The following is a 15472-nucleotide window of genomic DNA, read 5'->3' as shown; positions in this document are numbered from 1 at the left end:
ATAACAGCACTGATATGAAGAGTAGTCACACATGGCCCACCCCGTGTCAATACTGCCGAGACATTCCGGCGTTGGTAGCAACAAGGAAAACCAAACCGTGCCGGCGAACTCATGCTGTTCGTTCTTGTTGGGGAGCCCTCTTCGTCGGAGCGACGGGACTAGGAGGCATTCCAGGGAGAACATATGTAGGTAGGGCTGTGAGGGAGGTATCCTAGAATTGTGGCTCAAAACATTCAGGAGGGGTTTTCTCTGTCTTCATCGTAGCTGGCGCGGTCTGATAGAGGAGAGACAAGTCGGGTCCGGCTCTCCTTCGAACCACCACGCGGCCCAGAAGACGCAATTTTTCGGCGGTTTTTGCGAAACGAAAACGGTGTCCATGCCCGACTGAGTCGTCGTGATCGTATAACTGGCCTGCAGTGATCCACGCCCCTATTCCCCTCTAAAGCCCGGGGGCGGGCGTCAAGATCCGAAATATCCAAACCACGAGACCACCGCCCCAACCCCCGCGACAACCGCCGCACCGATCCTCACATCCCTCACCCTCGCCCCTTTAACACTCTCCAGTACCTTCTCCGGAACGAGCATGCGCGCCAACCCGAGCGCGACACCCCCCCAGCCCACCAAGGTGACCAGCACGGGCCAGGAGCGGCGCCAGAGGTTATGGGCCTGGACGATGGCCAGCCCGGAGACGAAGATGACGGAGCCGTTGAGGAAAACCGTCGGCGCGGTGCTGCTCGCGAAGATGGGCGCGTTGAGTGTCTCGCACAGGGTGATGGTGAAGAGGGCCGGGCCGATCAGGCGGGCTAGACGGTGCGAGCGGGTGGTCATTTTTAGAAGGAACTCGGTTAGAAAAAGGTTGGAGAAGACCTGGTGAGAGAGAGGCGTTGTATAGAGAGAGAGAAGTGGATTGGATTATTATTATTCTACAATTTGTGTACAAATAGCTCCTTCTTTTTTCTTGTTCCCTTGATGTGTGTGTAATATTATGTGATACATACCTACCTCGCTACCTACCTAGGTAATTAGGCGACAGCCGAGGCCAAGCAACCATCAGGTGCTTTTCTAGCCTTTTATTTCTTGGAGGAGTGCATCCCTCTGGGACTAATGTTTCTGGTGCGCTGACACGAAGAGGAAGAGGAGATCTGCGCGGCTGATATGGGTTAGCTCCCAAAAGATCACCATGTGCTACTGGCAAAAGTGTCGATCTCCAGAGAACTTTTGGAGCTCGAGGTACAATATTCATAGTCACCGGAGACAGCGGCCTCGTAGGGGACGTCTTTTGCTGGACTTTTGTCAGAGGCAGAATAGGAACGAACAACCTAGGCAGCTACTCTGTCTCAAGTATTCAGGACGAAGCAGAGATTGAAAAGGCAGATTTAGTTGCGGGGAACCTTGGACGCTACTGCGATGCTTACAGAGAAGCTGTGATGAACTGAGGACATGTTCTACAATGGCGCCAGTGAAGGACATGGAGATAGTGCACCGTCATACGGGGTAATGCAGGGTGGCTGTTGCCCGTCGGATGCCCGCGCGAGGTTCAAACCTGCCCAATACCAGGACGTGTGGGACCTGTGATGCTGGGTGAATGTTGAGTGACTTCTTGAAGTCTGGGATCCCGTTGCCAACAGTCTCAACCTGCATCGAAGCTTTTTGCCTGCAAGGGTTGCACAACCCGCTCACGCCGCTCTGGCCACCATCATACCACGCGGGGGACGCATACGTATGCTTCAGCCCAAGTCGTTGCGTGACCATCACATCTGAATATGCATCCCGCATCATTTCAGGGTATTATGGTTAGTCATTGTGCAGGGAGCATAGTCTTCAGAAAGGGAAGGTGGTGATGGGCGCAGTGTGGCCGAGCATGGAGGAAGCCCTGGTAAGAATGATTTGCCAGCCTGAGAACCGGACGAGGCTCAATGGATGGGGGTTTTATATCTGGGAAGTAACCCACCTCGTAGGTAAGGCTGATGGTTCGTATGGCTGGAGACGCGGCCTTCCAATTCCAGCAATGACTTATCCCAGATTGGCGGTAGTGTACGCCCGACGACGTCTATTGATCCACGAGATGGTAAGGATCAAGAGCCTTGACAGTTATTCGAGGCGGGCAGGGCGGCCGCATGCATCCGTGTTAGTCTCAGTCCTTAGTAATCGATGGAGCTTCATGGAGCTCGAAGAGGGAACGACAAACCCCTAAAGCCGCGCGCGATTGGGACAAGAGGCAAAGAGAGAAACGGCCAAGGTTCGGGATGGGGGATGGCGAGATGGAGAAAACGGCGCTTTCGGCTCATTCTCAGTGTCAACCAGCGGCCAATGGATGCGTGACATCACCCTCTACCGCAGGTGGAGGGGGGACAGAGGTTCGCATGGTGAGAGACAGGTGAACCATGAACGAACTGCAGCGAACGGCATTTGGCTAAAGCCCGGTACGAGACGCGCCTCGCGGATGGATGGATGGATGCATCCAAGTTGAAGGTTGAGCCTGTTCAAGACCGAACGACTCCTTGACTTTCCTTGACTTGGTGACATTATGCTCCCGCGACTGGCAACTATAAAACCCCAAACCACTACTCGCTACCTAGCCTTGTCGACATCCATCACATCCGCCCAACTCTTCCCTTCCAAACCACTACAGACCAGACATCTGCACCTCAATCATCTCGACATGGCTCCCAAACTCCCTACTCACAAGCTCGGAAAGAACGGCCCTGAGGTGACAGCCATCGGGTATGGCCTCATGGGTCTCTCAGCTTTCTACGGCAAACCCAAGCCCGACGAGGAACGCTTTGCCATGCTCGACCACGCCTACGAAGCCGGCGCGCACTTCTGGGACTCTGCCGACGCTTACGGCGACAATGAAGACCTGCTGGGCCGCTGGTTCCAGCGAAACCCGGGCAAGAGAGAGAACATCTTCCTCGCCACAAAGTTTGGCAACACCACCGATCCCACCTCGCAAGTTCGCATCGCCAGGAACGACCCCGAGTATATCCGGGCAGCTTGCGACAAGTCTTTGAAGCGACTGGGTCTTCCCTACGTCGATTTGTACTACTGCCACAGACTCCAAGCCAGTCAGCCAGTTGAGATCACCGTCAGAACCATGAAGGAGCTGCAAGATGCCGGTAAAGTCAAGTACCTGGGTCTGAGCGAATGCAGCGCCGACACCCTCAGGAGAGCTTGCAAGGTAAACAAACACGTCCGCTTCACTCGATCAACTGCCTGCTAACAAATGGGTCCAGGTGGTGCACATTGACGCCGTTGAGGTCGAGTACAGCCCTTTCTCCATGGACATTGAGAGCCCCCAAATCGGTCTTCTCCAGGCCTGCCGTGAGCTTGGAGTCGCCGTCGTTGCATATTCCCCGCTCGGGCGGGGTTTTTTGACTGGAGGCATCAGGAGCCGGGCCGACTTTGAAGAAGGCGACTTCCGTGCCATTGCACCTCGATTCAGCGAGGAGAACTTCCCCAAGAATCTCAAGCTGGTGGATGACATCAAGGCCATTGCCGACGAAAAGGGCTGCACTCCGGGCCAATTGGTCCTGGCCTTCTTGATGGCTCAGGGAGACGATATCTTCCCTATTCCTGGAACCACGAGAATCAAGAACTTCGATGAGAACATCGCCTCGTTGAAGGTCAAGATCACTCCTGAGGACAATGCCAAGATTCGGAAGGTCATTGACGCGGCCGAAGTCCATGGTGCTCGGTACCCCGAGGCTTTCTCCAAGGCTCTGTTCGTCGACACCGTGCCATTGAAGGAGTAACTGTGCGATGGTTTCAGAAAAGCTGGGCAAGAAGGAGAGAGATTCTCATTCACTACCAAAGTGGAGAGACTTTGTCGATATGTCCTGAAATCCGTGTAGCCATAAAAATACATATTCGAGAAATCATTTTCATACCCTTGAGCTCATCCAAACCACGCTGTGACCACTCAATTGCAAAGGCACCACAAATAGAAAAGTGTTTCCACACGCCAGACGAGCTGTGTCTCCGCAGCGATCTGCACATCAATCCTCAATCTGCCTCATCTTGGGCACCTGCCACCTCCTCCGCGGCTCGAGGTCTCGCAGGCTGAATTGTGGTTTTCTCGGCTGATTCCGGAGGAAGAGGTGATAATTCGCCATCACTCGACTCATTGCCCGCCGAGTCTGGATCTTTTGGTGGTCGAGGAGGATGCTGTTGTAGGCGAAGCTGAAGCGGGGAGTCCGAGGTGCTGGCATGTTGAAGGTGAGGCCTCGTCCTAGATTTGACGGGGGTTCGCTTAATCTCGCAGGTTCTATGGGACAGGACGTCTAAGTCGTGCCGCCAGCGGCAATGCGGAAGGGAGATGAAGTCTGCTTCTCCCTGAGCAGGCGAACAATTGAGGGTTTTGGGATTGAAGTCTCCAGACACAAGGCTGGCGGTTGGAAACATGAGCGGAGAAGCGATGCACCTCGCCGCACCTTCCCTGCTAGAACAGCAACGATACCCCCATACATTGAACTTGACACGGTTCTCGAGGGGTTCACTCACTATCCCACATTGTCCTCTCCGCTACCCCCTTATCTCCTGTTCCGTACTGTGAAACTCTGTGCGATCAGCCCACCATGGATCCATTCTCCGGTGAAGGTGGTATGCACACCATCTTAGCCGCATCTCCTTAAGCCACCTCACTGACTGAAGACCAGAACTCCTCAACATAACCACTGCATTCTACACCCACGCCTACCAGACCGTCCTTGCCTTTGACACCTCTTCACTCTCCTCAGAAAACAAGACCACCGCACAGATCCTCAAATACCGCGCACAAATAGCCGTGGGCGATGCCTCGTCCGTCATTTCCTCCCTCAAGCAATCGCAAGACGCCGCCTCTCGCTCGATAGTTGCTTTGGCACAACAAGCGGCCGGCAATCACTCTACAGCACTCGAAACAGCGTTAGCTCTCTCTGAATCTGATGCGGAGGAGGCCGTGGTTCAGATATGCTGCGGTACTGTCCTGGCAGTGGCAGGCGAATACGTGAAAGCTGTCGATCTGTTATCCAAACACCAAGGCTCCCTTGAAGCCGTGGCACTACTGGTGCAGATCCACCTGATGCAAAACCGCACAGATTTGGCTGTCAAGGAAGTCGCTGCCGCCAAGCGCTGGGCCCAGGATTCGTTACTGATCAACCTGGCGGAGGCTTGGACGAATCTGAGGGAAGGCGGGCAAGAGAAGTATCAATCCGCTTACTACGTCTACGAAGAACTCGCGTCCACGCCAGGAAACACCAGCCCTACGGCATTGGTGGGGCAAGCTGTGTCCGAGATACATCTGGGGAGGTTTGAAGAGGCCGAAGCGGCGTTGCAGCAAGCTGTGGGAATGGCGAATGCCGATGTCCAAGCCATTGCAAATAGTGTCGTGCTGGCGAGCATTATCGGAAAAAAGAGCGAGGACGTACAAGGACTGTTCCAACAGCTACGAGAGAAAGACGCGGAGCATGCGCTGTTGAGAGATTTGGAAGAGAAGAATCAGCTCTTCGATGATGCAGCGGCTAAGTACAGTGCCAAAGTTGCAGCATAAGAGCTGTCGCCAATGTGGTTCGTTACGACGAGGGAGGGTCCTCGACCGGACAGGTGAATGAAACGTCCCCCCAAAAGTCAATCTTATCCTTTTCATGAGAGAAATGACATATGCAAGGCGAACGAGGGGCCAGGGCAAGTCAAGGAAAGGCGTTCTTATAGAAAGCGCAAACTCATAATCGCACCGATTTTGTGTTGCTTCTATGAGCTTTTCATCTCAACCACGTCTCGTCTCATCGAAGACTCTTTTAGTGAAGAAAAATCGCAGCTCCGTTCGAGAGCCAGCGAATGTAGACTTGTCGTTCAAAGCTAGAGTATCTGACAGATGACAGACCACCTGCAACCTGCAACCAGATCCATTAGCGGCGACAGAGCCTTGCTTTGAGGTCATGTCTCCGCATCATACAATTACGCTTAGTACTCGGTATAAAGGCGCTCATTGCAGTTTGCTTTTGGGGATGTCGAAACTAGAACCGTCCAGAGGATGTACATAAGTACAACAATATCAGCACTACGCCGGCCCCATATCGTACATTTTCCGAGGGCATCCGTGTCGTTAAAATGTGTGGATATATCACCCTCTTTGTTACCACCCGGGGTGAACGTCTCAAGCAGCGAACTTGACTTTTTCTCAGCCTCCCTCGCCCCCTAAAGTCGCGCGGGTATCCGAAGAGCTTCTCTCAGCCTTCGAGGTCCCTGCAGCTCGGTACGTGATACACGACGCAGGTGTGAGAGTTCGTAAACTTGGAGCCCACAATGGTGATCAGTACTGTCGGAGGGAAGCCGTTCGCTCAGTCAGTGATAGAAAGACACTCTGGTGATTTGGTGCGAACCAACAAGTCAATATGCACAACCCGTTCAACTTTTTTTCTGTCAGCCCAACTCGTCAAACTGCCCCGGACTGTTTCCCCTGTATCCTCGCCGTGTCCGCCAGATTAGGAAAGGTCTCGGCAAACGACGGTCCCAGACTCCAGTTGTCCAGTCGCCGAATGTGGCTCTCAAAGACCGGGTTGATGACCGGTTCTTCTTTCTCAGAAGTACTTAGGAGACAATCCACGGGATCGTATGGCCAGTTGACGGAGAGACCCGATGTAAAGGGGAAAAACCAATTGTCAAAGTGGTAATCCTGGGGGTTCACCACGACCCTGTCTCGCATCCGCGGCCACGGAATATGGTCCATCCACGCTGGATGAGGGTGGAAGATCTGCGCGGGAGTCGGCCGGAACCATTCGGGGAGCCGCTCGTAGTTTTCTTTTGTTGGATGGATTTGCCAGCGCATGTGGGTGAACATGACGAACAATGTCGCCAGTTGTTCAGGCAATTCCGAGATGTTGGGGAATTTTGAGATTATGTCTGTCATGAGTTGGGATAAGTCGTCGAGAGGGCGACGGGGACCGCTGGGGTTTAGAAGAGACGAAACTGAAGGATAGGACGGTGTGGTGGGGAGGGCGTTGGACGCGCCTACAGGTTCGCGCTGGCGAGACTGTAAGAATTTGAGGAGTAAGCTATCGAGAGGACATGTGGGCGGACTGTTCTTGGGGAGGACACTCCAGGATGCTGTAGGAAGTTGTAGTTGATCGGATATCGTCGGGGAAAGGGCTGGGTAGGATGAGCTGAGGTTGAGAGGCGAGGAGTGCTGCTGTGATTGCTGGGCGCGTGGTCGAGGTCGAAGTTGAGGCTGAGGCCGTGCACCACCTGTTCGTTGTCCCAAAAGATCGAGCAGGAAACCAAAGTTGACGCGCTCCCCGCCATCGTTCAATTCAAGGCTCCGTTGGAGGTTATCCCGTTGGTTGCTCAGTGCATCTCTCGATGTAAGAGAAGGCCTGTTTTCCTCGATTTCTTCTGCTCCAAATTGTGTTGTATGCGCTGGAGATTCCGCCTGGCCGTGTGACAGATTCGGAGAGACGGAGAAAGCGCTCTGCCCATTTCGCTGGCTGTGGAAGGATGTTGAATCGGCTTGTGAGCCGTCATTTGCCGGAAAGGGAGGTTTGAGGAGAGGATTCGCTTGATTCAGCCCAGCCTGGGCATTGTGCTGCGCAGCGCTTGCAAGATCTGGCGGGAACAACAGTTAAGACGGAAAAAGGCGGGACTGTGGAAGAGAATAGAGAGCAGTACCAGTTAATCCTTGCGCTCCTACGATGGGTTGAATGATGGACATGACAGAGGCAAGCCTCCGCCGAATCTCCTCATTCTCGGCCTGGATGGCATCCTTCTGTCTGATGACGGTTTCCAGTTCTTGATATGGTTGATGCGATGTCAACTCCTGTATCCTCCGCTCCAGACTCTCAATGGTCTGCTTGGTCCGCTCTCGAATCGCACGCTGGGCTTCGCGGTCGTTGGCACGCTTTTTGGCCAGCTGTTCGGGGGTGAGGGTGTCGACGCTGCGCGAGCCAGGCGGGGCATTCTTCCTTTTTCGACCATCCTGCCACAGCGAGGGAGGAGAGAGGTTGTAGTCGGCTTGTGCGGAGGCAGAGGTATGAGAGGCAGGAGAAGCTGGATCTCGCTGCATCCTTGAGCGACCTTGCTTATCAAGGCAAAGCTGTTTTCTGCACCGCTTGAGTCAGTGATCAGGTCATGATGCGAAGCAACTTACTCGGGAAAGGACCGGTGTTCCTTGTGGTTCCAAGCGCTGATACGCCGAGACGCCCAAACGCCCACGATAAAATCGCAGTCTGACAGGCGCCAGAGCAACCTCGGAGATGACGGCTCCACGGATGGTATGTCGATCTGGGGAACCGGATAATATTAGTAGAGCTTGATGAGCACCAGGAGAGTTTGATGCATCTAGGGGATGAGCCTTGCGCAGATTTAGCAAAAGTTTAAGGTAACACCAAGGGGAAAAACCATTCACCAAAGACACTGGTTGATGTGATCTTTCATTGAAATCTCTTCTTCTTTTCAGCTATCTTGTTCTGTTCGTCATGCTTGCCTCTCCGATACGGCATCGATTCGACTATTTCTGAACCCATTCAGCTCATGCTCTCCCTTCTGTCGAAGCTGATGTCCTGACTCCACACCCATCAACTCAAATCTGCCTTGTCTGTTGATACTCCATACTCAAGTCGAGCTCCGCTGCTGTGGTTTGCACAAATGCTGCCTAGCTCTTCACTTGCTTAGCCAGTGGTTGGAAAACTTGGACTCATTCTCAACCTCCACAACCGCCGGATAGCTGTAGTGGCCACCTTTAGCCGCAGTCTCGCCCTCAAAGACATACGCTGCCAAGTCTTCGTTCCCAAAGTATTCATTGTCACCCAAGCCGCACTTGTCCAGGGCTTTGCGATACTTCTCAACTTTTGCTTGCGTACGTGGAGGTAGTTCGAATGAGAACTTCGAGGTTGCCTCGCCGGTTTCTGGGTGTCCTATGACGCCGCTCTTCTTGAATGGTATGTGGCTGCCTCCCAGATGAGCCAGGTGTCGGTTTCGTTCTTTGTCCAACAATCTGCCATTAAGCTTGAGAAAGTTGGCTATAGCTTTCTCTTGCAAATTCGCAGAACTCGCTCGGACAAGACAATTGTGCTCGTAACCCACGAAGGCTAGGCGATTACCGCTGAATTTGATGTGATCCTTTCTCTGAAGATCTTCTCCGATGGCGTAAGCGTCCTCGAGCTCGCACAGCAAAGGCGTCTCAGTTTTCACACTAATGAATCCCGAGAGGTCTTGTATGTCTCGCTCAACGAAGAGGTGCGAAAGGTAAAGTCGAGTGACGGATGGAGGTACTGCTTCAATGAGTTCTCGAGCAAACCAGGGCGAGTCGGAATGCATATGAAGTTCAATGAGTTGAAGAGATTGCATACGTGAGACGCAGTCCTTGAGGGCTCCCATGAAGTTGGCGTAGTAATGTTTTTCTTCAGAGACAGTCTCATGAACACAAATCCTGAGTTCCCGTAATTGTTTAGCGTCCATGGGGAGTCTGTGCAGAAGAGTACTGGCCTCCTGATAGAAGTTGATTTTGTTCAGATGTATTTGGAATACCATATCGGGGATCACTAAGTCAAGACTTTCCAGAGTCGTAGACGTTTTGACGATGATCTTACTCGCACTAAGAACGGAATTGGAATCGACCCGAAGTTCCTTGATGGGAGGGCTCTCGTACGCGGGGAAGATGAGGTTGCCAACTGTAGACTCCGGTCTAGCCCAGTACTCCCCATGCAAGACGGTCCGTGGGTCTGCTGCGATATGTAGCGTTTCCAGCTGTGGTTTGTTTTTGAGGACATGCGATTGAGTCAAAGGAAGGTTGAGGTTATCCAGAACCAGAACCCTCAGCCTCCCCAGCCATGGAATGTTGTTGACTGGAGCTAGGCGACGTTTGTATTGCTGTCCATCGATTGGTAACTTACGGACTGGTGGCCAGATCGAAATACCGTGTTTGCCACAAGGGTAAGCAGCAGAACTAGTCTTGACCCCATAGCCATCTGCTCCGACCCCGAACAGGTGCAGCTCTTCAAGTTGACTTGAACGCCTCAAAACCTCGCCTAGCTGGAGGAAGACCGTGCTGTGGCTGTCGTGGGCAATTTCGAGAAATAGGCTGAGGATGCTCTGGTAAGTATTGCTCCTAATTGTATTGATATTCAACGATCTCTTGAGGAATTCATCCACACGATTCGATGGCGCAAGTACGGTGACCTGGGTATTGAAGAGTCTGCTTGATTCGTGATAGGTCTGGCGGCAGACGAAATGGAAGATCTCGCACCCAGTCGAAGGTCGAGAACCAATGGCTCGCTTGGTCAGAGGGACTAGGCCCATAATAGTGTCGCGAAGTTCTTGGGGAATCCCGAGTAAGTGGTTCCTTGGGTATCTGATGGTGACCGGCATGTAGGCCTCGAGAGAAGGGACATTTACAGGAGAGGATGGGATCGACCCACAATCGCCTAGTGAGACGAATTAGTGCAGATCCAGATATGAGAAGTCTGTGCCTTCTCACCCATGTTGATTCCTCTCGTCTGCGGAGCTGAACAGAGTGCCATGCTGACGTGAACGAAGAAGCTTTTCTGAAGGAGGTGGGGATGTAAGAAGAGACTGGAGCTTTGGCTCGTTAAGCTTAAGGATGACTGAGGATGTAGGTAGCTTTGAACCGGAATACTGCCTCGGCCAGTGTCGCAAAGCAGAAGCTCTGTGGTTAGAGAGCAAGGTGAAGCCCTTGGAAAGTGGCCAGAAGCAAGTCTCCAGATCGAGGCACGTTGAATGAGAAGATGCGCAGAGAGAAACGATGCTGTAGCTCACAAGCTTTAGGCGCACCGATTGAAGCTGTGAATGGCAGTGACAGTGCGACAAATGAGCCAATCAGGCGACAGCTGATGGACATGGGAAGTTAAAATGATGTCCAGGTGAGGCACATGCTAATGTCTTTCTTTCACTGACAGCTTGGTCTCAACACGACTGGCACGTACCAGCACAGCGTACTCACCACGTGACATGCACAAGGCATGGTTCCAGATTCTCCGCCTTGTGGACGCAAGACTTACCGATGTTTTGAGGGCCATGTGCATTTTAGGAGATGGACTGTGCTATAGACAGAAGATGGTTGCATCATATGGAGTTCATATGGTGAGCCAGCAATCAGCCAGAGTGAGGAAGGGGTTGCCCATTTTCACCTTGAACCAGAGCACAGGGCGGCGAAAACACGTCGCAGGTATTCTCATCCACCTGCATGGTGGGCCTTTGTCTCTGAAGGACCAAGATAAAGAGAAGTGATATGGCTCCAAGTAAGTCAGCATGCCCACGGATCCCCAATTGCTGAATCCTTAGAGCGCCAACGAATCAGGGCAGCGTCTGGTTAGAGCGGCTGCTGTGTCGAATGCCTATGCAAGTCCTTGTCGGACCGTGAGGACGTTGCCCCTCTGCGCCTAGGTCGGCATCAAGTCGCGCAGCGTCGACATAACTCTTGGAGTGCGAAGCTCTGGTGTGGAAGCCACCTGTCATCCTACTGTGTTGATCTGGACAGGACTTGAGACTTTTGGGCACAGTCTCTGCGCCGGGTGTTTGCGATGGGTCAACGAGGTGATGAACATAAGGGATATAGCCCTCGAGACTACTTAGTTGACACCACGAACAGTTGACGGGAGAAGGGGGTTGCTCGTTGAATCTGAAAAGAAGGACGTGAAGAAACGAGTGGAGTTGGAATTTAATGCTGCACAGTCACGGGACTCGGCCGACCTTCCTGTTGAACAATTTCGCGTATAGCAACAGCGGTGCACTTCTCTACCAGGTACTCTGATCAAATCTGTCGTGGTTCACATCTCCTTGTCATTGTTTACGCCCAACCGGTGGTGGAGGGGTTGGTGGTTATGCAGGGGAGGTTGTTTGTCCATCAGTCTATCAGGCTGCTCTCTGTCCGGAGCCTGCACACCACCGCTATTCGAGCTGCAACCCAGTTTCCCCGCCTGGACCTCTGTGCCATCGACGCGAAATGGCAGCAGAGATGGGCAGATCAGCCCAAGGCAGGGGGACAATCAAGTCCTTCACGCAAGTCCTATGTTCTGCCTATGTTCGCCTACCCGTCCGGATCTCTCCACATGGGTCATCTTCGCGTCTATACCATCTCCGACGTGCTCGCCCGCTATCGAAGAATGCGAGGTTATGATGTGCTTCATCCAACAGGCTGGGATGCTTTCGGACTGCCGGCAGAGAACGCTGCAATCGAGCGCGGTATTGATCCGGCGGTTTGGACGGATGAAAATATTGCAAAGATGAAACAGCAGCTCAAGAGCATGAATACAAGTTTTGATTGGGATGCCGTAGGTCAGAGGCATGGAATACATGTACATAGTGCTGATCAACCCTTCGTAGGAAATATCAACATGTTCGCCGTCGTTCTACAAGCACACTCAGGACATTTTTCTCAAGTTATATCATCGTGGGTTGGCATATCAAGCAGAAGCGCTGGTCAATTATGATCCGGTGGATAAAACAGTCCTCGCCAATGAGCAAGTTGATCACAATGGCCGCTCTTGGAGATCAGGAGCCCTGGTGCAACAGATCAAACTTCGCCAGTGGTTCTTCAAGATCACCGAGTTCAAGGAGGACCTGCTACGAGACCTGCAATATCTGTCCGACGGAGGAAAGTGGCCTGAAAGAGTCGTAACCCAGCAGCGGAATTGGATTGGCCGCTCGACAGGCGCACGCATCCAGTTCGGATTGAGAGATGACAGTGGGAAATCTTCTCACATCCATGTCTTCACTACCCGCCCAGATACGCTGTTTGCCGTGAAATATGTTGCTCTCTCAATGACGCATCCTCTCGTGGTCCAGGCGGCCGCCCAGTCAACGGAACTGCAAAGTTTTCTTGACAGACGCGCTTCCTTCCCGCCCGACTCCAAGGAAGGCTTCGAGCTGCCATTGTACGCCTTCAATCCCCTTTCCCAGGTCGGAGGTTCGAATGATGAGCCGTTACCAGTATTTGCTGCTCCCTACGTTCTAGAGGACTACGGAGAGGGCGCAGTGATGGGTGTCCCGGCTCATGATTCTCGCGACCTTAACTTCTGGAAATTGCACAGGCCCTCGGATCCTGTCAGCATTGCGATATCGCCAGAGCCTCGGGGTAATGGCGATACTCACGTGCGTCCGGCTGAGGTGCTGGAAGCATACACAAATGATGGCTGGCTGACCCCTTTATGTGGTCCTTACGCGGGCCTGCCAAGCAGTGAGGCGAGAACAGAGATTGTCTCTGGCCTGAAGAAACACGGCCTTGCAGAAGCGGTCGAGACTTGGAGACTGCGCGACTGGCTCGTAAGCCGCCAAAGATACTGGGGGACGCCAATTCCCATCATACATTGCTCCAACTGCGGGCCAGTTCCGGTACCCAGAGAAGACCTCCCTGTGGTCTTGCCTCGACTCGACTCATCCATCAAAGGACAAACCGGTAATCCACTAGACAAGATCGAGGAATGGGTCAATTGCCAATGTCCAACGTGCAAAGGCCCCGCTAAGCGAGAAACGGACACGATGGATACATTCGTCGACTCTTCTTGGTACTTCATGCGATTTCCAGACGCGAAAAATGAGTTGGAGCCTTTCTCACAGCGATCCGCAGCTGATATGCTTCCCGTGGACACGTACGTCGGTGGCGTCGAACATGCCATTCTGCATTTGCTTTACGCACGTTTCATCTACAAATTTTTGTGCGGCGAACGTCTTGTTTCCAGCGATAACGGCCATGCCGAGCCATTCCAACAACTTATAGCGCAGGGAATGGTGCATGGGAAAACGTTCTCTGATCCTGACAGCGGTCGGTTCTTGCTTCCTGGTGAGGTCGACTTTGATGGGGAAGCCGCAAGAATCAGATCCTCCGGTAAAGCACCCAATGTCACTTGGGAAAAGATGTCCAAGAGCAAGCATAACGGCGTGGATCCATCCGCCGCGATTGAAAAGTTTGGAGCGGATGCTTTACGAGCTCACATCCTCTTCGCCGCTCCTGTTAGCGAAGTGCTACAGTGGGACGAGGAAAAGATTGTCGGCATACAAAGGTGGTTTGGTCGCGTCAACCGCCTCGTCGCCGAATTGAGCTCGCAGTCTGATATTGATCGAGATGATGTCTCGCAGACCAGCATTCCTGAGTTAAGTGACCTTGGCACGAATGACGCCGAGGCGTTGCTTTTGACCCAAAGCACGAGCAAAAGTATCTCGCAGACATTCTCGAGTGACATTTACAGCCTGAACACAGCAGTCTCCGACCTCATCAAGCTGACAAATGGCTTAGAGGGGATTGGCATCAACAATCTGGCACCTTCAGTCGCACATGTCACCGTCACCGCGCTCCTGAAGATGATGGCGCCCATCACACCAGCATTCGCGGAGGAATGTTGGGAGAGAGTGATGATGCCTGACACGGAAAGAAGGGGAAGTATTTTCGACGTGTCATGGACGGGCGAGATCATAACCCCTGAACAAGAGGCTGCTCTACGGAGCCGCAAAACAACAATCACCTGCGCAGTGCAGATCAATGGGAAACTCCGATTCACGGCACAAGTACCGTCGTCCAATCCGTCAGAAGGAAATGCCGCAGAATCCGACCCAGCAGCACGAGAGGCGGATATCGTCCGTGCTGTCCTTGAAACAGAAGAAGGCCGGGTGTGGTTGACGGAGAAGAACGATTGGGGAAAAAAGAAGAGAGTAATTGTCGTTGGCGGAGGCAAGGTGTTGAACGTGGTGTTTTGAGGCAGTTCATGGTCCTGAGATGATCCATCATGCTATGCCATCTTCAACCATTGTTGTACAGTAAAATCACCCGGGCTGTAGCAGAAACGGACGAAGACCGGAAAGGAAACAGTCTCCGATCCATGTACCAACAAATGAAATCGATGTCGAGATGGCCACATTCTTACTTTTACCGTCTTCTAGTATATCCCGTATATCCCGATGATGAGGTCGTACACCTCGGGTCGGTCTGCTCACGTCAAGAAGATGCTCTTGAACTGGTCCTCTTCCTTCCCATACCCCGGTTGCTAGCTTCTTGAAGTAACCCGGCTGACTTGGACGGAACTGTCCCTTTCTCATTAACGTAGGTCATGGACTCATAACGAAGAGCATATCAAGGAAGCTCAACGAATACTGCTGCCGCCACCGTTGAACTGCGCGCACGTCTATACAAAGTCTGGGAGTGGGGGCTACGTAGACTGCTTAAGAGATGATTTCGGGTGTAAGAATGGTGTTGAAGGTCATATCATTCATTCATTCATTGTCGTCAGTGCAAAGTAGCAAAATATCGTGGTCGTAACGGACGTGTTAGGAAATGAAAAAAGACTTGGGTTCCCCATTCCATTACATGCACGGTTCGTTCATGGTAAATCTCATCGCCCATTTTCCTTGAGGTAGGCAGTCCACATTCACACGAACCAGTCACCTTCTTCGTGAATGTCCTCATTCTTATTGATTTCCAAGCAGGTAAAAGGCCAGCATCGGGGAATGAGTGTGGTTGCGGGTCAAGGTCGAGCGGTCCCGTGTCGTGAGG

At 52.6% G+C, this 15472-nt stretch overlaps 7 protein-coding genes across 7 annotated transcripts; 3 read left to right on the top strand and 4 right to left on the bottom strand.

Moving 5' to 3' along the window:
• Positions 1-459: 459 nt before the first annotated feature.
• Z520_03033 (uncharacterized protein) lies at positions 460-828 on the bottom strand (the record flags this gene model as incomplete). Its single annotated transcript, XM_016773546.1, has 1 exon — positions 460-828. One exon carries the CDS (start codon positions 826-828, stop codon positions 460-462), a length of 369 nt encoding a protein of 122 aa, XP_016635603.1.
• A 1834-nt stretch (positions 829-2662) lies between these two features.
• Positions 2663-3752, top strand: Z520_03032 (uncharacterized protein; the record flags this gene model as incomplete). The annotated part of the gene is made up of 2 exons (XM_016773545.1): positions 2663-3178; positions 3234-3752. 2 exons carry the CDS (start codon positions 2663-2665, stop codon positions 3750-3752), a joined length of 1035 nt encoding a protein of 344 aa, XP_016635602.1.
• A 243-nt stretch (positions 3753-3995) lies between these two features.
• Z520_03031 (uncharacterized protein) lies at positions 3996-4208 on the bottom strand (the record flags this gene model as incomplete). The annotated part of the gene is made up of 1 exon (XM_016773544.1): positions 3996-4208. One exon carries the CDS (start codon positions 4206-4208, stop codon positions 3996-3998), a length of 213 nt encoding a protein of 70 aa, XP_016635601.1.
• A 366-nt stretch (positions 4209-4574) lies between these two features.
• On the top strand, positions 4575-5527 carry Z520_03030 (uncharacterized protein; the record flags this gene model as incomplete). The annotated part of the gene is made up of 2 exons (XM_016773543.1): positions 4575-4599; positions 4656-5527. The coding sequence occupies 2 exons, from the start codon at positions 4575-4577 to the stop codon at positions 5525-5527; spliced, it is 897 nt and encodes a 298-aa protein (XP_016635600.1).
• An 885-nt stretch (positions 5528-6412) lies between these two features.
• Positions 6413-8035, bottom strand: Z520_03029 (uncharacterized protein; the record flags this gene model as incomplete). Its single annotated transcript, XM_016773542.1, has 2 exons — positions 6413-7578; positions 7642-8035. 2 exons carry the CDS (start codon positions 8033-8035, stop codon positions 6413-6415), a joined length of 1560 nt encoding a protein of 519 aa, XP_016635599.1.
• Positions 8036-8631: 596 nt separating this feature from the next.
• On the bottom strand, positions 8632-10490 carry Z520_03028 (uncharacterized protein; the record flags this gene model as incomplete). Its single annotated transcript, XM_016773541.1, has 2 exons — positions 8632-10394; positions 10448-10490. 2 exons carry the CDS (start codon positions 10488-10490, stop codon positions 8632-8634), a joined length of 1806 nt encoding a protein of 601 aa, XP_016635598.1.
• Positions 10491-12008: 1518 nt separating this feature from the next.
• Z520_03027 (uncharacterized protein) lies at positions 12009-14679 on the top strand (the record flags this gene model as incomplete). The annotated part of the gene is made up of 2 exons (XM_016773540.1): positions 12009-12260; positions 12313-14679. The coding sequence occupies 2 exons, from the start codon at positions 12009-12011 to the stop codon at positions 14677-14679; spliced, it is 2619 nt and encodes an 872-aa protein (XP_016635597.1).
• Between the last annotated feature and the right edge of the window lie 793 nt (positions 14680-15472).

This window comes from Fonsecaea multimorphosa (assembly GCF_000836435.1).
Source record: "Fonsecaea multimorphosa CBS 102226 unplaced genomic scaffold supercont1.4, whole genome shotgun sequence".
Taxonomy (NCBI): Eukaryota; Fungi; Ascomycota; class Eurotiomycetes; order Chaetothyriales; family Herpotrichiellaceae; genus Fonsecaea; species Fonsecaea multimorphosa.
This window is presented reverse-complemented; position numbering and strand designations above follow the sequence as displayed.